The 21,223-nt window shown below is 48.5% G+C and overlaps 1 protein-coding gene across 1 annotated transcript; it reads left to right on the forward strand.

Annotated features, from left to right (window-relative positions):
* Positions 1 to 2,192: 2,192 nt before the first annotated feature.
* LOC119442336 (polypeptide N-acetylgalactosaminyltransferase 5) lies at positions 2,193 to 13,354 on the forward strand. The gene is made up of 3 exons (XM_037707178.1): positions 2,193 to 3,191; positions 10,121 to 10,393; positions 12,828 to 13,354. Exons 1-3 carry the CDS (start codon positions 2,265 to 2,267, stop codon positions 13,137 to 13,139), a joined length of 1,512 nt encoding a protein of 503 aa, XP_037563106.1. The 5' UTR covers positions 2,193 to 2,264; the 3' UTR covers positions 13,140 to 13,354.
* Positions 13,355 to 21,223: the final 7,869 nt, after the last annotated feature.

The raw sequence follows: 21,223 nt of genomic DNA on the forward strand, positions 1-21,223 counted from the left end.
TAGTCGTCTAGCTGCTTCCCAACGATGGCGGTGTTTAATCCATATCGCGCTCACCTATCACTTTCCGGCGTTTTATCAGGAAAATTCTGATAAACAGTTCAGAGTCCTTCCGACTACTGCTGAAGATGGAAGCCAGCGAAGCTGTGAATATGGTGGGTCTGCTGTAGATGAATATTACTATAGTGAATTTATATATTATCATTATTGATTATATTGAGCGTCTTCGGCGTGTTCGTCAAGGAGCAAGGACACCGGCGTCTTGCGATGGCCAAGTAGTGCGTTTGCTGCGCCAAGTCCGCCCCATTGTCATAGTCTAGCGTATGAGCCACAGCGTTCATAGGTGCGGCACACTGCACGGCAGCGTCAGGATCCAGTGAGATCAATCGAGTTTTAAGGCCATCCAGGAGTTACTGGACTTCTTAAAAAGAACGGGCCTGGACTGTAGGCTTTGAGTATTCCAAATTGCTTGCCATATGTTTTACATTCTCCTCCTCTCGTCATCATCACCCATCATGCGCCCCTTTCTTCCCCCTTTCTTTCCCTCCTCCCCTTCCCCCAACGCAGAGTAGCTGGCTAGAGGAATGTACCTCAGGCCGACCTCTCTGCATTTCGTGTCATTAAACCTCTCTCTCTTTGTGAGATCTCTCCCGCTCCTGCTCTCGGCGGCTCATACCCACATATCCAACGCGGGTATGAGTCACACGTCATTTCTTTCTTACTTTCCTTCTTTATTTATTTATTTATTTATTTATTTATTTATTTCCTTCCTTCTTTCTTTCTTCCTTCCTTTCATTCATTCTTTCTTTCCTGGCCCTGGCTCATACCCGCATATCCTTGGCTCATACCCGCATATCTAATGCGGGTATGCACCACACATGGTTTTATTATCGTCAATTGTGACCTAACTGACCAGCGTGTGATGTTATTCATGTCATGACCTATCAGTCATGTTAGTCATCCGTTTTGACACCTGTGCTAAGGCACAACTGTAGGGGAACCACCACGCACATGGAGCCGAAATACTGACGATGATACTTTTTTTCTACACGCGGACACGATCCTGGGGGAACTAGCCCTTAATTAACAGCTTCGCTGTGAAATATTGCACGACGTTTTCGGCGTTACCACTCCATAACCGAACACTCTGGCCGGTAACCTTTCCGTGGCGCTAAGAAAAACGGGCACAACAAAAATTGGTTATCCGACTTTTTAAATTAACAAGCATGGTGTCGACGCGCACAGGAAAACATGAACAGACCTCACTCAGTGACCGCGAACACTCACTGTCACAACGCTGGCGTGATGAATATCGCAAACAGAGGGGAGCGATCGTTTCGTTCTGCCTTTCGCTTCAGCGCGACTCCGAACTTGAGATTACGCGACCTCCAGGCACTATATAGGCGTGCGGGAAGACAGCGCACTTCAAGACACCAGCCATTAGCTCACCGAGCCTTTCTACCCACCGAAGATTACCTCCAAGCTAAGGCATGTGCGATGCATGCACATGCGCTGGACAATCATGCGCAGCCGCGGTCGGGCTATAGAAGAGGAAACGCGCACACCTGCCCCCCCCCCCCTCCAACTTCTATCATGCGCTTTATCATGGTACTGCGCGTTCGAGGGCAATGCTCTCTCCTGGTTTGTTTCCCTCCGCCATAGCATAAGGAGTCCGAGAGGGGCGCTGCGTGAACTTTTGGTCAGTGCTCGTGCAATCACGTTAAAAAAAATCAACGACTGTGAATCACTTCGATCGAGAGAAGAGACTTTACACGTGTATAACCGCTGTAGCTGAAAGTATGATAACGCGAGAGCCGTCGAAGTAGGCGAGCGATGGGTGAGTGTTGGTTCCATATGAGTGCAATCTGAAGAAATAAGGCATCATGTTCCGTACTACGATATAAGGATGTTTATTTACCTTATGTCATATTGGCTATGTACGTGGCCGCGCTGCCGTTACTGAGGATAGTTCGTGTACTTGGCATAACGTGAGTATAAGACATGAATATAAATGTAAGAAAAGAATGTTCATGACTTCCACCTGAATGCGACTGCGCAGAAGCAACGAATGTGCAACAACGACGTTGTTCCGAATGAATAAGCTCAGCGTTGTGTTCGATAATATACCGCTGGAAATATATATGTATACATATTGTGCGCTTCGTCCTCGTTTCTTTGTCTTCGTCATTTCTCTGGCAGCCCATATTACCGAGGCGAGCTAAAGAAGAAGAGGACGGACCACTGGAAGCTGCGGCGACGAGTCGAACATGCCGCTGTTCCCTTCGCGTCGGCGTCGGTCCCGCTTCGTGCTCAAAATCTCGATCGCCTTCATGATCGCCTTCACGCTGTTCGTCATCTGGAAGGACGCGTGGTACCACCACGGGAAGACGGCGTCCTCTGCTTCTGCCACACGAAAAGCGGGCGCCAGGCGCTCGCGGCGGTCCACCCAGAAGTCGGCCAACAACGCCTGGAAGTGGATGCCGACTACAGAGGGAACCGCGGTCTCCTTCTACGACGCTCTGTCGACGCCCGACGCGGTCATAGACGGCCCGGAGGACACGTCCGGCGAGGACCCCGAAGAGCGGGAGTTCATGGCTCGTTTCCGCAAGGACTGGGGACGGGACGGCCGCGGCGTGTACCTCTCGGGACCTGAGAAAGTGGCGGCCGACAAGCAGTACAGCAAGGCCGGCTTCAACGTGTACTTGAGCGACAGGATACCCTTGAACCGGACGCTGTTTGACAACCGACCGCGCAAGTGCCTGGTGTTGACGTACCCGAAGGACCTGCCTTCGGTAAGCGTGGTCATCACCTTCTACAACGAGATCCTGTCGGCGCTGCTGCGTACCGTGTACAGCATCGTGAACCGGAGCCCGCCGCGCATCCTGCGCGAGATCGTGCTCGTGGACGACTTCAGCGACCTGCCGGAGGTGAAGTCGCAGCTGTACCGCTTCCTCAGGCGCCACTTCCGGCCGGGCTTCATCCGCCTGCTGAGGCTGTCGCAGCGCGAGGGCCTGATCAGGGCTCGGCTGGCCGGCGCCAAGGCTGCGCTCGGTGACGTGATCGTCTTCCTGGACTCCCACTGCGAGGTGTTCGACGGTTGGCTCGAGCCGCTGGTCACGGTCGTCAGTGACGACCCGACCACCATAGCCAGCCCGGTGATCACCATCATCAACGATCAGTCGTTCCTGCACCAGGTGCGTGAGCAGGCTGTGCGTCCATACAGAATGTGCGGAAAACCGCTTTTAAGGAAGCTTAATGGAAGGCGCTATGTTCTACTCTGAGCTTTGGGCTACGCACTTGTATGCAACCGAAGCAAGTTGATGCAAGAGGAACACACACGATGCCGCAGTCAAAACCTTTATTGTGATTAGCATTCTTAGGATATTCCGGTATCATCTATCTATCTATCTATCTATCTATCTATCTATCTATCTATCTATCTATCTATCTATCTATCTATCTATCTATCTATCTATCTATCTATCTATCTATCTATCTATCTATCTATCTATCTATCTATCTATCTATCTATCTATCTATCTATCTATCTATCTATCTATCTATCTATCTATCTATCTATCTATCTATACCGTTTTGCCGCCAACTTATAAGTCACTGGCAAGGAGGATAGATAGAATTTCTATGCTATATGTTTGCTCCTCGGTCACTAGGCCCTGGTCTAATGGGTGTACAAGCAGCGTGGCCTGCTGTGCATAGGGAACCGGTTTCGAAACCAAACGTCTGACCAACTTGCGTCTCTGGATATGTGCCCCTCTTCAACGAAAAAAAAAAATTCTGTAATATTTCTCCGATGCTGGGCGGAATCGAACCAGCGGGTCTTATATAACCAGTCAATCTTGTCTGAATTCACACACACGCCACGCGCGGATTTCACGGCGGCGCCGCTAGAGGGTGCAGCGTGTCCAGAGGGAAGCGCCTCGCTGCATACACGTCTCATAATTCGCAATGCAATGTGTCGCTGCATTGCATGGATGCTAATCGCACTAACGTCGGCATTCATCGTGAGATGGGTTCTATACTGGAATTTTAGGGTTTTAATTCCTAAGCGACGAAAAAATATTTAAGGGACATTCATAATTTCTTTTCGACAGTGCTGGTATATTATCATTCCACGATATCAAAAAAGGCACTCTTATTCACTATGTGAACACGCTTAGTACGCCAAGAACACGGAAGAAGGAAAGAAAGGTGGCGACGCCATTTTAAATCCGTGACGTCCCACCGACGTACCGGCACCGGAGGTTTCAGCGTGAAAAAGAAGAAAAGAACTTTGGCATTCATTTTTTCTTCAAGTAATCCGTCCATTATACAGCGAATTTAATAAAATATACAATTTTCGAACAATACATTTATCAGTATAAACATAGTGTTCTTCTACAGTGTCCCATTAAACTTGAGAATGCTAGCCATGTCAGCGTTTCGCTATAACAACGATTTTGTGAGAGTGCATGACAGAAAGTAACTTTACACGAAGTCATTGATTATGCAGAAGCACAGAGAAATTATTGAAATTAACGCTAAACTTGCTATGAGATATTCTTCTTGGCTTAGGCACGCAGCAATTCTGTGAGGCTCTGGTATACGAGATACAGCGCCCTGCGAATAGTGCGCGCCTCAATTTCAGGCTACATGCATGCTTAGGCATAGAAGAAATGAGGCTTTTCCTTGGCACTTTTATATAAGCGACTGCACTCACTGCGGATATGCTGAGGGAATAGTAATAATAATATTATAATACTTTATTAGCAGAATTTCATTGGCATCAATACATGATAGGCCTGCCAAAGCCGCATTGGGCTTGTAGGGCAGAGCCGACAGGCAGCGTTTAAAAAACTGCTATATCGCAGACACAACAGAATACGCAAACACATTTTTTGGCAGGAATAAGCAAGTAAAGGAAAAATAAAGAAAGAACCCCAACAGCAACGAGGACGGAAATAAAAGACAAAGAGAACAAACGTAAATTAGAAGGAAATGTAGTGTAAGGTGGCACTCGCAATACAAAGCAACGAAATGGCGATTATGTTGTTATACAATATTGGAAAACCGCCCTGAGAACCAGTATTAACACCTGAAAATGAAAAAGAGCACATGATAGGAAAATACATATGACGCCAGTAGGGTACAGGACGCCCAAATAAAAAACAAACTAACAAGTTACTGTCTTCACAGTATATTCTTACACTTCGGCACCTGTATGATGCAGTCGCCGAACCATATGTCGTCCTCTTAAGGCGTTCATGTCAGATAGTTATCTATGATTAGAGTGAACCTGCAAGGGAACGCCGATGGCTAAAATATTAGACTAATGCGACGAAGAATTTGCTTTAGTTTATATTTTGTTTTCACGCGAAAGGCACTTGCTGGTAGTTGATTGAGACAGGAGGGTATGAAGTAATTACGAGTGCGCTGGCCGTATCTGGTAGAGCAGCGGATCACCCGAAAGCGATCTTTAGGACGAAGACAGTGCGCAGGAACATATTCGACCTTATATACTTTTGACCAAAAATGCCTCAGGATAGCCGTTTCTTTGAGAAGGGCGTTAAAATTTGAGCACCTTAATGCCTTGAAAAGGTCAATTCCTGAAGGTAATCCTAAATCGTAGCTAATTATTTTCAGAATAGATCGAAGGATAGAGTTTATTCTGTTTTTTCCATCGAATCGCGCAGTGACCGAAAACCGTCATTCCATAAAGAAGTATACTATAACCCAGTGCTTGTAGAATCATTTTACGAACTGATAAAGGCATATAATATCTAAAGTTGTATAAGGTACCTGAAACTGCACGAAGCCTTGAGCAAACGTAAGCTAGGTGGGAATTCCAGGCGAAGTCACTGTCAAGTAAGACACCCAGGTATTTAACAGATGAATAGGCTGGACATTGCCGTGAATTAGTGCAAGCGGACAACATTCGGTGTAGTCTACTATATGGAATGAAGATAAGGGCCGGATGAGGGAGAAATTTCTTAGCTCCAACAGACTTACAATATTGCCCCAGTCCGCGCCTGTTTGCGATCTGGTTATCCATTCTCTAAAACTCAACCTTTCGTTGTCACGACGGCCAACGTTACAACACGTAATCGTTTTCGTGCTTGTCTTGTTGGCCACACTTAATCTGATGAATGCAAATGAAAGTGGCCTTAGCCATGCCGCGCGCGCGCCTTTCTAAAGCGCGTTGTTGTTCACACCCTTCAGTTACAACTTGACGCTTTGTGTGGCGCAGCTGAGGTTGTGTCGATTTCAGAGGGCTAGAATGTCTAGTCATAACTATTAAATTGTGACCAAATCGCGAGCCCTTGCCGTGGTCTGTGTTGACAGTTGTTGCTTTATGCTCCTTTGTTTCAGAGCGTAAATATTCTGAATATTATCGCGCGGACCCCAGACCTGCTTTGTTCATTGCTTCAACCTACGTCCGTGATAAGGCTGTGCCGATATTTCAGCTTTTATAATAAGAAAGAGACATACCAATTCGAAGTTTACAATATATTCCAAATATTTCGCGGGTCGTCCTTAAATACGAATGAAGAGGGGGCCCATAGGCACACTTATCCGCATTTCTTCTTTTGCCAACCTTTGTTTCCTATATGTCCTTGCGTGCAAGATGCTTACATCGTAAGCGTTTAAGTCGTATTTCTCAACATGCACAACGTGCCAGGAATTCGCGAGACCCTGACAACCCACCGCCGTTTACCTTATCCACGGAAGCGTCCGAATCAGCAGTATCTCCATACGTTACACGCGCGCCATATGCATTGGCGGTTTTAACACGTTACGTCATCCCTGCGTAAGAAACGCGATCTCGACAGCACTGCCAGTTCTTTATTTGCCTCTTTCTCTCTCTCGTCAGCTGGCACGCCGCTACGCTAGCGTACGAGTGTTTTGTACATTCACACACGACTGAGTCACGCGTAAAGGAATGCGTCAGCTCTCTTATACAGAAAAGACCTTTACGAGGCGGCAAGGAAAACGAGATGGCGTCGGACACCTCTCGCCAGCCTTCTCTTCAGGGCTGCCTTAGCAACGGCCTCATCATCTACCTCTCCAAGCACACCGCGTTCGTCAACGAGCCAAATTTGTGCGGAAACCGCAAAACGCCGGGCAACTATTCGTGACGAAGTGCTCACGTAGTATAGAGCGTATACCAGAGGTATAGCAGTGGCGCAGCTATGGGCGTAATCGCGATATGCGAGGAATCTGGAGAACCAGCAGGCCATTCCTCCGCGCCAAAAGCCTTGTGCAAACAACTGGGCCGCCGCCAAGGCGCCGTCACTTCATCAATGAAAGAGCCTTGATCGACAAACTTCGCGCTCTCTCTCTCTCTATCTCTCTCTGCAACGGCTTCCTCTTTCCTCGAGTGTTGCTGTGAGCCAGTCGCAAAAACTACTCCTCCCTGATTACGTGTCCGGCTAGCGCGAAGAAAAAAAAAAAAGAAAAAAGAAAGAACGAAGGGGCGGCCGGCCGTACGTATGTGGTCGACGGCGCCGGGCGACCTTCGCGGTGTCCGCAAGCGGCGCTCGCATGCGCGCAGGTGTCTCTGCGCGTGCGAGCTGCGAACGTCTGTACACACACACATATATATAATACAGCCGAGACTATACAAAGTAGCTGCTGTAGTCCATTTCCGGAGTTTCTGCGTATGTATCCTGCGGCCGTCGTCGAAGAAGAAGAGTTACACACACGCCATGGCCTTGGCACTGTCCCCTGTGCCACGAGCGCTCGTTGCCGTCTTGTTCCTTTCTACTTTTTCCTTTTCTTCATCTTCCAATTCTTTTGTTTTCTTCGTCCTATTCTCCCGCGGTCGCAACCTTCCAAAGCCGAGAAGCAGCGCGCGGCCCAGGTGTCGTAAAAAAGGGAGGAAGGCAAACCGCGCACGCACGCGAGCCGTATGTATGATTCAGCGTTCCGAAAAGGATTTCCATGTTTGTTGTTTCCAGCCCGCACCGACGACCGCGGAGGAGACCTCAGCGAGAGTCGTAACAATCGGCTGTCGTCAAGAGCGGTAGCATTCTTTTTTACTATTATTTTCTTCTTTCTTTCTTTTCCCCTTTGCGTGCCAGCACCCTTGAATCCGAATGCATTAAAAGGCGCCTTATACGTGGGAGGTCGCCCCCAAAGGACGGGAACGCGTACGTCGCTGCCTTGGCCTCTTGCGCGCTTTGCCGTAGCCTTTCCCACGGCATTTCTTGTGCGCCGTGCCGCTCGACTGAAAGGCGCTAGCGGTGCCACCTATAGAGTATACGTCATTTAAAAATTTATTTGCTTGGTCGCCGCTGCCATTCCTTGGTACTGAATCCTCCTCTGGCAACGTCCTGTCTGTGTGTGACTCACGACTCCCATTGCAACAAGTCCCGTGGTGAAAGCGTCGTCGTTGAATCTTGCATTCTCAGGAAAGATTAGCAAACGTGCTCAGTGAAAGCAGATCAGGCGAACTTATCTACGTGTGTAGATATCAAACGGATGGACGGACGGACGGACGGACGGACGGGCGGACAGCTGACTCGCACTGCTCTGGCCAGCCAATCAGCGGCGGCCGGAATGGACAGTCAAAGGTGGACACTTGCAGAATATACTCTCCCAGGAGTATAGCATACTCCAAGACTGTCGCTAGTGTTACGCGTGTTACGTTTGTGCCCTGGGTCGTTTATTTTATACGAAGCGAGGGCTCGGGTGGGGCGACTGTGGGCGCCGCATTCCTTCCTGGATGGTGTCTGGTTCGAGCCGCATACGTTACTCATCGACTGCGTGCAAAGTTGAAGTTTCTTGGCGGCATCACTGCGTCCGGAAAGTATATATGCACGGCCACTTGCTCACGAAGTGACAATAGGCCTCGCCCCATGCCGGCGGCAGTGAATCACCACCTGCATACGGCAGTGCCCGCACGTCTGCACGGCGGCAAAAGAATGGAAGATGTGTTTCAACGCCGTGCCTGATAGTTCTCTTCGGCCTGTGCCGGACCATGAACGCCGGCCTGCGCACCATTTCAACCGACTTCTGGGGAACGAAAACTGTTACTTTAGCAAGCTTGAAGCCGTTATGTTAACGCTATACTAAACCATCACACTATGTATACTCTGCTGTATAAAGAATCTTCTTCGCCGAAAACGGTCTCCTCGTCTCTCACTTTGCGGGATGTGGTGTTCAGATCTCCGGCCGACCACGCATCTCGCACACGCAACACTATAAGTATACAGGGTGTCCATGCAGCTATCACGCAGCATGATTTAAAAAAAAAAGAGGAATTACATTACGCGAAGAAAACCTAGTGCGTATTGTTTCCAGTACATTGGAGCAGCCGCCAGTAATTTTTTCGGTACTGAGATAAATTAGGTAATTGTAATTATCTAACTCGAGAAGTACTGTCCTCATTATCAAAGTGTCAATGAAAAAATGGTACAGCAACATGAAAAACTCTCGATACAGCTTTCTGATGCTCAATACGTGCTACATAAATTTGTTTTTCCGAGCTTGAAAGAAGCCGGCGAATACACACAGAATGGCCGCGCGACTGGCTGCTCGAGGCGCTTTGCGTGTATTCGCGAGCTATCAGCATTCGGCGCACTCTGTCCCCATCGCAGATCGCTGTCAAGATAGGGGCCGCGCGCGGCCGCGCCATACGCAGCCGCCGCCGCCAGAGTAAAACGCCCTCCTCTTTTCCCTCCCCCCAGTGCCTTGCGCGCGACGGCAGACGGCGCCCTTCCTCCCCGCTTCCCTCCCTTGCGTGCGCGAGATTGAGCCACCATCGTTGGCTCACCATCGCAACGATTTCACTCGCACATACAGCATACGGCGCGCGGCGACGATGTTATCCCCCTTAGACTTTATACGGAACATCACGGCGACGGCAGAAATGCGCCTGGAGTGTCCACATAATTGGTATCGCGATGCAATAATATACAAATAAATTGAGTGACTGCTATGAAACTAATATGCTTGGGAATTGAATAACACAAGCATGGATGGAAGAACGCAGCAGATATATGTGCTGCATTCATGAGATATCATGAGAATGCATGAGATATCTGCATTTTGGCGCATGCCAAAATGCAGATTTCTTCACTACGTGGTGCTTGCGCGTACGATTGTGTGACCCTACTACATGCAGGGCGGAGGGGAGTTCTTCCTGCAGCTGGGCAGCTTCGAGTGGGACGGTGACTTCACGTGGATCGTTCCGCCGCGCGGCTGGCGCGACCCGGACCCGACTCGACCCATGCGCAGCCCGACCATCGCGGGCGGCCTGTTCGCCGTGGACAGGCGCTACTTCTTCCAGATGGGCGGCTACGACCCTGGCATGAACGGGTGGGGAGGCGAGAACCTCGAGCTCTCCTTCCGCATCTGGATGTGCGGTGGGCGTCTCGTGGTCGTGCCCTGCTCGCAGGCGAGTTCAGCTGCAGTAACCTCCTAACCGCAGAGTCAAAACGGCCCTGTCATGTCCAGCTTTGATGTAAAGAACACAACAAAATATTAGATAGTAAATATAAACTCTCTCATGCCAATATAAGCATGTAACGAATACACGCATATAACAAATATTGGGCATAACGAAGTAAATCCAAACTCTCTCCTGCCAATATTATTAGCATGTAACAAATACATGCATATAACGAATATTGGATATAACAAATGTACTTTCTTGTTGGATGCAGCTTCGTTATAACGAGGATTGAATGTACATAGGCGCGGTACACTGATGCAAGCTCGTCACCACGGCCGACGGTCTATGCATGTAATCTGCAGTTTATGTAACATTCTAAGACCCGAAGGCGTCTCAACGACATAATCGCTTTTGAACTCGAATCGTATCATCGACCCCCCGCCCTTCCTCTTTTTCTTTCTTCCAAATATTACGGGAAGGTACTGAGAACAGGGTGTCTAAGTAACCGTCTCTTCACTTTTATTTCGTAAAAGCTTTTTTTCTTTGCCTAACCAAACAAACGAAGATGTTACATTGTCTTGTGGATTACTATGTTTATGATAGAATGTAGCATCCTCACGTCTTCTCGCTGTATTTGAAACTGACTTTACGGGTATTTTTTGTCGTCTGTGATGACACAACTGTCTATAGATCAAATAATTTTAAATTTTCTCGAAAGATGACGGCAAGAATATAATTGAACCAGTTCCATACAGTTCGGAATGCATCTTACTTCTTATCCGAGATCCGGAAGAATTGTCTGACATAATCGCTTCCGAGTTGAAAGAAAAAATAAAGTGAGGGCAGTGTGCAAAAATTTTACAAGTGGTATCAGGAGGGTAACAGAATCGTTTCGCTCGAGTGAACTGCTCAGACATGCTGGTTCGTGGAATCGGGAGCGAAAAGCGACAAGAACGCGTAGCAACAGTGTGAACCCCAACACGAAGTTCGCACGATGGTGCTCGAAGCGCGCTTTATGAAACTGAATAGCATCGGACCGGATCAGAAAGGAGACGTTTTATGATGATTCGAAGGGCAGTGCCCTTTATGTGTTGTTCAAAGCCACATCAAGTTGACTGAGAATGCGGAGTTATATGCGAACATTTCCCGCTGACGACGATGTGTGCCTCTGTACCGTGTGCAAATGGTGCAGCAGCCACTGAGTATGCTTTGCATAGAATTCCAAACAAGGAAGATGAAAGACTTAAGTGGTTGACAGTGTTCGAACAAGGAATATCGCTGGAGCCAACGTTGCGGCAAAGAAGACATCCGGCTGCGGCAGCAGAACAACAGCTTCTTCTTCTTATTATTATTATTGTTATTAGCTGATCTGGGATGCAAAGCTGATGGCAGCGTTAACTGGTCAGCAGTAGAGATAAGCAAAATACGTTTGGAGTATTGGTGGAAAAAAAAATCAGGGAAGAGAGGGAGCCAAGGTCGTTACACATATAAGTAACTTTATCACATAGAGGAACAGGTTTCAATGAGGAGAAATAATATCGGCTAGAGAGAGGCACAATGGTATATACTGCAATAGACTTACTAAAGCGTGATTAGCTCAAGCAGGTTACGTGACTGTTTGACGCCCCCCCACCCCTTCTTTTTTTAATGGGCATGTAATTAAAAATAATCAAATTAGAAAGCTTACTGCATGGTTCTCTTTGGCACCCAAATAAACAATTCAATTCGATCACCACCCTACCGATTCTCGGTTAGCCTCGAAAGACTTGTTCGCGCCCCATGCCATGCCAGTCCTAGGCAGAGCGACGCGTGAAATTTCACGCTGTTTCAAACGGCGGCGCGCCGACTGGTGCCACCACGGAGCCTAAACAACACCTGCGAGATATCCTTTTTCGCAGACGGTATTCGCACGCTGACTGATGCAGCAGCAGCAGCAGCAGCAGCAGCAGCATGAGCAGCAGACGGTGGTGGTGCCTGGCTAGTGCGTCTGACAAAAGAACTGAGAGGTGTCATGCTCAAGGAAAATAGTTTGAACGGGAGCGGGCGCAAATTAAACAGCGACAGAGAAGCACTCGAAATTTTTGTCGTGACCACGGAGGCTCGTGTTGACCCCTCGCTGCTGTCTTTACCTATATATATATATATATGAGCTCCCAATGGTGTGAATGGGCGAAGGTCCCACGAAAGGTGCCGCCGAGTGGTGGCCAAATCACCTCGGTCACATCATGTGCAGCTTCCAGCCAATAGCTGCTCGTGGTCAGCGTCGGCGGTGGTTCGGTCTTTAGTGTGGTTCTTACATGGTTTGGCTAGTGAGTTGCTTTGCGGGAGGTACATTCTTTCTTTGCACATAGAATTTTACAAGGTATGTCAGTATACTGCGTGGTCATGCGTGAACGGCCCCGACCATCACCTCTCTCCCTTCTCCTGTCCTACTAAGGTGGGCCACGTGTTCCGGTCTCTGCGTCCCTACACGATCCCCAACGAGAAGGACAGCCACGCGCGCAACACCAAGCGTGCGGCCGAGGTGTGGATGGACGACTACCGGTACATCTTTTACGAGAGGAAGCCCGTCTTCAACGAGCTGGACGCGGGGGACCTGACGGAGCGCAAGAAGCTGCGCGAAGACCTCAACTGCCACAACTTCCGCTGGTACCTCGAGCACATCTTTCCCGGAGAGGTGCCGCCGGTGCCGGAAATCCCGCCGGAGCCTTATGACGGCGGCGAGGAGACCGTTGAGCACCAAGTCTGAGCACCTACGCGCACACGTTGCCGCCTCCAGGCCTTCTATAGTCAATCAAAGACCAGAGTCCGCCGGTGGCGCGATCAAGCTATACCGTCTCCAAAGCCCCACCTATAGACGTCACTAGGCCTCGGCGCCTCTTCTGTGACATCTCAGTGATGCCGTGAAGTTTGCCTGATTGTTTGTTTATGAATGGCTACATTAAAAGAGGTTGAGAGAGAGAGAGAGAGTATGCCGTGAGGTGAAAATTTGGGCGAGTTGCATGGTTAGGGGATGGTGTTGGGGGAGGGGGTTAGCTTTGAGGCGACTTAAACACAATAAGCACCGCGCAGGGAACCCAAAGTACTCCTTAGAACTCATATATTACGAGAAAAGCAAATTTACAGGTACATATAGCGCGCACATCTTTCAGTGCGCAGGCTGTTCGAGGACGCCACCTTTCCTGTGCGACAACGACAGTGAAGACACTGACACATTCCCTTCCTCTCTAATCGTCATTACTGCTTTGGTACACTGTTCTTGCTGCGGGATATGTGGCTGAATACACAAGCGCCACAACCCCTAAACCTAACACTGTCAATGAATGCCTGCAGTGCTTTGAGGAGTATCACTTGAGTCAAAGTCAAATGAAGGACGCGTAGGAACCTCGTGCGAACTGATTTCAGTGACTTGGCTGTTGTAGTATTTAATACGTAAACACTGCCCCTGAAAAACGAGGCACATTTAGTTCGCCTTAACCCGAACTAAACGGCGAGAACACAGCACACACGAAGCTATCAGCCTAGACTCTATACCGCAGACCGCTTTCAAGATATAGGATTCGCGCGGCCGCGTCATACGCAGCCGACGCCGCCGAAGTAGAAGCATGTCTTGACAGCAGGTCTTGACGGCATCGCAAATAACAGTGGATAAGAAAGTCCTTGCTGTTATCTCTCTCGTTTGGGACGACAGCAAGATGATAGACAGCCTCTCATGCATCACCGGAAGTATACACAAGTCCACGCCTGCACGAAAAAAGCGAGAGACATCGGACTGACGTAGCTGTGGCCGACAGTTGCGCCTTGCTGCAACGTCATGACTCCAGTAGGGAAAACATTGTTATCAATTATATAGAATAATGAACAAAGACTACAATAAATTTTGTTTTCCGTGGAAAATGAATTACCTACATTTCTAAGCTATTAGCTCCTTCTCACAATTTTTTTTTCAATAATGTCAAACAGGGTGTGCACTGCTGCGCCCAATGATTGGGATAGGGGTGGATAACGTTTTGTTTAGTGACGGTGCCATAAAGCTCCACTATTCACTTTGTTTATTTCAAGGCGCTCACTGTTGCATATGTTTCCGAGTTTGTGTGCGAGTGGATATGTGTACGATTTTTTTTTTTTGGTAGTATTCCAAGCCTTCCAGTTGGATAACTTCACCGGTTAACATTGAAATTTCACCAGCGTGCTCATATTTTGGAGTACTGGTTATATACTGCTCCCTCGTAATAATTTTTTGTGATACGCGAGTTGTGTGCATCGTGGGTGGGCTATGCGTTACGAATAGCATAACAAGGCAGTTAATGTTCAAGAGGCTATTAACCCTATAGGTCTGATTGGACCTCCATAATGCAGCGCCAGATTTCTGAGTAGTTTAGCTCAGCAGACCCAAGATGCAAAATACATCTTTTTCTTCACTACTGTACATCGCCGATACTCGACTGTCGTACATGACTTGTGTAGTGCGGGTAGCTGAAGCTGATTTTTATGTCGGGCTAAATCAGCGCCTTCCTGCCCAGTCCAGTGGTCCCAAGGAGAAACTACAGGTGATTGAGGTGAAGCTATTGACTGACCAATCTATTGATTGATTGATCTATAGCTTGATAACATTATATTAACATGGCCAAAAATTATTTTCCTGCTGACGCATATACAGGGTGTTTCAATTTAGCTGCACCTAATTTTTGAAAATTGCCTGTGGCAGATAGCACAATTATAATAGTTGATCTAAACTACTCGATGAGGCGACCATTACTTCCACGAGAAATCAAAACGCTTAATTGAATAATTAACATAATTACGCTAATGAATATTTAAATTAATTATTTTACGACACATATTTAAATCTACGAATTACAGCCGCTGAGTTCGCAAGGCGTATCTACTTGGAACGAATTCTCAGGACTGAACCAGTTTCGAGAGAGAAACAACTTTTATTGAAAACGGCAAGTGTAAGAGGAGTTTATCTCCCCTCACTTAGATGGCGCCCAGGAGCCCTTGGGTCCTAGCGGCATCTTCGGCTTGCCTGATGAATTTCAGTTGGTGCTCGCTGTCTGAGCTGAGCAGCGCGGTCTCCCACTGATCCGCGTTCGCATATGTGTTGTTCGGCCCCTCCACTAGTTGGGGCAAGCCCAGATTATGTGTCTGAGGTCCACCCGCTGATTGCAGTATTTGAATTTATCTGAGTAGAGAGCTCTGGATAACAATGATTAAAAGCGATCGGGTTTGGGAGGGTGTTTGTTTATAGTAGGCGTCATGGCTGTCGCCTGCTGTTTATTTAATGAGGAGTGTGGTGGAGGGTAATGCTGCCTCCATAATCTGTCGTGTTTGGTGATTTCATTGTAAGTGACCATGCGGTCTCTCTCCGCACTCGGGCCCCGCGTTGTTTCTGCTCCTGCTCGGCTCGCGAACACTCGAGCTAGGATGTGTGCGGTTTCGTTGCCCGGGAGGGAGGAGTGGGAAGGCGTCCATATGACATGAACGTCACGCTCCCCGCGAAAGTTACTCATGATCCTTAGCGCCTCTTTCGAGACCCTTCCCTTAGCGAAGTTATGAAGCGCACTTTTCGAATCAGTGATTATGACGCTGGCCGTTGTAGAGGCGAGCGCCAGCGCTATGACCGCTTCTTCAGCGATTTACGATTTTCCTGTTTTAATGGTGCCGCTGGCAAGCGAGTGGCCCACTTGATTTGAGGCCACCACTGCCATGTGCCGACCGCCTGCACATTCCGCCGCGTCTACATAGACCACGTTCACATCGTTTTGAAACTTCTTATGCAGTCCTTTCGCTCTTGCATTCCTCCGCTTTCGGTGATGTTCGGGGTGCATGTTTCTGGGTGATGGGGGTATGATGATGCACTCTCTGATTTCTCTCGGGATGTCGTATTTATCCCCGCTTTGTCCAGCGTACGTGCACGATACCGAGCTTGTGCAGGATGTGTCTTCCCGTGTTGCTTTGCGCCAGTCTTTCGTATTGTGCGATTGTATGAGCCTCAACTCTTCGAACTTCTCGTTAGATGTGGTGATAGGTAGACCGAGGGATTGTTTATATGCCTTTTTGATGATGCACTCTATCTTTTGTTTTTCCGCCACGTGTAACTTGAGGTATGGGGTCACATACACTATGCGGCTGAGATATAAAATTTTCAATGTTTCCGACGAAATGCACGGGCGTCCCAGTTAACTATTTGAGGAAAACGCTGTTTTATGCATTGAAGCACAAAAGTAACTGGAACACCAATGCATTTCGTCGGACACTTGGAAAATTAATATCTCGAAACTGGTTCAATCCTGAGAATTCGTTCCAAGTGATACGCCTTGCGAACTCAGTGGCTATAATTCGTAGATTGAAAGATGTGCTGTAAAAGAACTAATTAAAAAGTTAATTAGCGTAATTATGTTAAATATTCAATTAGGCGTTTTGATTTCTCGTGGAAGTAATGACCGCGTCATCGAGTAGTTTAGATCAAGGATGATATATTGTGTTATCTGCCGCAGGCAATTGTCAAAAATTAGGTGTAGCTAAACTGAAACACCCTGTATACTTCCCAATAGGGTTGCCCACTCTCGAGAGGACAAAGTCGGGACATAGGTGTGGAAGGTTGGCTTACGGTGACTGACCTTGTCTGTGACAACAAGAGTCAGTCTGTATATACGTGTAACAAAGTCGCACATTTTTTTTTAAATCCTACCGTTCGCAATTTACAATATGGACGGTATAATAATTGCCTGACTAACACGGCTGCCAATACAGATAGAAGTACAGTGAACGGCTAGGGCCTACAGCGGGACTAGAATCACGAGAAAAACAAAACCACTTTGTTTACGACAATGCAACAAAAGACAAAAAATACAAGAATTTTTAACCGAGCTGTCAGGTATAATAAAAAGAAAATCTGGTTTGATGATTGTTATGGCAGTAGAAAAAAGCTAAAGTTGGGACATTTGGCCGTTCCGACTGGGTCTAGTCGGGAATCAGGACTTACTCAAAAGTCGAGGCTGTCCGTCTAAATTCGGGACGGTTGGCAACGCTACTTCCCAATGCCTGGCAGAACTATTTTCTTCTTGTTTTTTTTTTTTTTTTTATACTTCTCATGGGTCTGAGATTTCTTGAATGGCCTTGTTTTCGCGCACGACACCGTCAAGTTACTCCCATCAGTGGATCAATTACGCTACTGCTGAAATCGGGAATTCGGTGCCCAGGCTCGCAGACTCCCCTACACGTTCCTTTCGCGCACGATCTGAACACGGGGGTCGTTTTCCGCGGAGCCAATTATTGGACCTCCGAAACCCCGGCCGTGAGCCAAACCGAGACCGCAGTCGGTGATGATGGAGGAATGTGTCGGGACCCGATGCGAGGGCCGATGTCAGCCACCCCTGGCGCGCAACACACCGCCGAGCGACACGGGCGCGTGTATACGACATCGCCGAAGCAGCGGCAGCAGCAGAAGCAGTGGCTGCCGCGCGTGTAGCTAATTGGACGCGCTGACGTGATGGCAGTGTACGGGGCCGACCGCGACTCGACGGCGCCTGTCCGGCGATGCGAGCACGGAAAAGGGGAAAGGGAAAATGTCAGACATGGCGCGTGCTCTGAGCTGCGCGCGTGCGTGTGTTGCCTGTTTATCTGTCGAGGACGAGGAGGAGGAAGACTCGCCGTCCGCGTGCACTGCTCGCGTTTGGGGCGTCAAGCGGCACGCACAAAAGGCATCCATCGTGGTCCCGTTATCATCGCAGGACAGACATACACGCCTCCCCCTACCGCCCCCCTCTTCCGCTCGATAATCGGCGGCAAAGGTGCCGCCGCCAAACGCCAGCACGCACGAGTGCGGGTGGACGCGGGGCTCGAGTCGCTGGACGCAGCGCGTGCAGACAACGCGAGCAGCTGATAATCCGACTCTCTGCGGGGCTAACGCTTGTCTACCTAAAACCGTGCACTATATATATTATCGAAGCCACGAGTGGCCGCCAGCTGTATAGCCATGGCCTCCATTCACAACGCTGCGTGTGGCTGACCGCTACCTTGGATGTACATATGTTGACTGTCGTGCACGGGTTTAGCGCACGAGTGCTGACTAATCGTAAAACTGTTTTTATGTGCTACTACAGCTTTGCAAGCTTCGCCGCTGATTGGATGACTTCAGCTGCCCCTTTCACAGCCCTGCAGCATGGCATTAATTAGACACTGTATCTTGGCGCTCTATAGTGAGTGCGCGAAGTTCTGGCTCTGCGAGGGAGATATATATAGGGTCCATGCACCCTATGCAACTATCTGGAATGTGCAACGATGGCTGCAGCATTTTTATTCAGCGTCAAGGAACAATCACACGCTGGCGACAGTGATGCAGGCACTGCAATGGTAGGGCTGCCGGAAAGCCGACGCGCAGCGAGAAGCCCAATGATAGGCGAACTAAGCTGCAGCGAAAGCGCCTATAATTTGGAAGCAGACATTGGCATGCACTCTGACAGCCGCTGACACAAATTATGTAATGTCGGAAAGTAGGCCATTACGTCTGTTGCGCTCAAACAAGGCGAGGCCGAGCCCGCCCGCCTTTCGAGAGCGAGCTCGCGGTGGACGCACGGGCGGCAATTTCAGTGATTCAACGCCTCGCCTCCCTTCGATAAAAGCTAGCCAAGGTTGTCAGGTCCAAAAAGTGAAAAGTAGCCGAGATGTCTCAAAAAGTAACAAAAAAAGTAGCCAGTTCACTCCAGGTACCTAAAAGGGACGTAGCCAAGAAAGTCCTGAAGCTGCCGCCATGGGAGATCATGTAAGGAAATACATTGCTGGGGCCGAGCACGAAACTGCTCCTTTTGTAACGGCTCCTCTAGCGCTTCTCGATTTGTTAAATAACGTGTTTTGCGACACTCGGCTCGCTCTCTTTAGCTGGAATATGCAGCCGAAAAATCCATTCAGCAGGAAATTCTTTTGGCTCAGTCCGTGGGAAGTCCCCTTTTATTGTCCATTTATCAGAAAACTACAACGTGAAAATGTTAGTTTTGCTACAGGACGAATAAAAGCTGCCGTTCCCTGTGGTCCCCGATTACATTTGAGTAAAGGGACATGACGAACACGCCCATATGTGACTACAAATACTATTATAATAAAATATTTCCTAAAGGGATAACAAATCCTGAACAGGTCATATTCACTTAGAAAGTTGAGTTATAAGGCACAGGAATACATTGCATAATGACTACAAGAGAGTAGGATTGTTGACACGACGAATCTGCTGGTACCAGAGTTAAACGATAAATACTTACGTCTACTTAAGCAATAATTTGTGGAGGGATAACAAATCCCGAATGGGTAAGGATCCTGCGCCAACAGTCCAACCTTTATCCTCACTATGCTCTCAATATTCGATATGTTTAGTTGCGTCGCACCTTCAAAAGAAAGGTAAAACAAAAAGAAAAGGAAATGGTCGTTTCACATTGTTTGTGCCACGCGAGACGCACAGTACCAATTATGTCTTTTGAGCGTGATATTTGAGGTTGTTTCGTTCGAAGTTCTCAGAGAATCTCGTTTTCAAATTTAGTCAAAAGGGTAGCCAAGTAGCAATCAGAAAGTTTCTCAACACAAGCCTTCAAAAGTAGCCAGACCTGGCAACCCTGAAAATAGCCAGCCCTGCGTACACGCATCCGGCCTGACTACGGCAACGGCCATGGCGCGGTTATGTTCGGTGTTGCGGAGATCAGTCGCTGGCAGCTCCGGAGGGCTCATGTTCTCGACGCCACCTACCTCGGAAGAGAGAGGTTTCTTCCTAGAGCGTCCAGGCTCTATGCAGGGTCTAATCACTCGCAGCGTGCAACTGTACACCTGTTCTGTGTGCCTCCACAAGATCTCCAAAGAAGAGGCCCACTCTAGAAGCGCGCACTGCAGCTTCGAATGATCGGCTGCATGATCCCTCGGAGATGGAACCAACCCTGGGCAGACCAATCGGCTTCCCGAGAGAGCGGAACAGGAAATGATTCGACGCTAATGTGAACAATGGTGTTAGACAAAGTATATCACCGATGTACTCAGACTGAATCTGAGGAATAGACGACCAATGTAATAATCTCCACAGCTTGTCTGGCGATCTCCATCAACGTTCCTGTCGGCAGACGAAACGAAGTAGAACTATAAGTTCGTTTTTAAAGGAACATCGCATGCCCCCACAAACAGCCTTGACAAATGAAGGCATAGGGCGACGTGCGGCCGCACTTTCGAGACATTTCTCAAAATATAGCTACGAGCTAGAAAGAGGCATGACTGCTTGTAAACATGTTGCAACAGAGGCTGAAATCGTTAACGATGCCACACCCACAAGTGATAAGAACACAATGAAAGTGTGACGCGTGCAAGGGCTATAGGACGAGATATACCTATCTGCGTGGCTCCGCATATACCGAAAAATAAACACGGGCGAGCAGCTTGCAAGGCAACCAACGTCGCGTGAACGTCTGTCGGCCGGCGTCGAGTTGGCGCCAACAGCACGTTACGCAGCTGCACCACGACGTTGACAAACAGCTCAGCTGCAGCTGGGGACGCTGCTTTTCTCGCGGTAAAGCGCGAAAAAAATAGACACCGTCCCCGCCCGGTTGCTCTATGCGCTGCCGTGTATGGAAACTATAGCGACTGCAGTTGAAGCAATGCTTGATTCTGGCAATGAAAATCTCTCTCCATGGCGGAGCGTGTGTACGCAATCTTATAATACAAGCGAGGAGAGGCCGTCATGTTCAGTTTTCAGGGCGGAAGCGTGTTTTCGTGACCACTTAAAAAAGTTGTTCTAATAGTTAGTAAAAGGCGTAAGGAATTCATGCGAAGTGCATTCATGGCTTCTATAAAGAAATG

The sequence above is a fragment of the Dermacentor silvarum genome, chromosome 2 (assembly GCF_013339745.2).
Source record: "Dermacentor silvarum isolate Dsil-2018 chromosome 2, BIME_Dsil_1.4, whole genome shotgun sequence".
NCBI lineage: Eukaryota > Metazoa > Arthropoda > Arachnida > Ixodida > Ixodidae > Dermacentor > Dermacentor silvarum.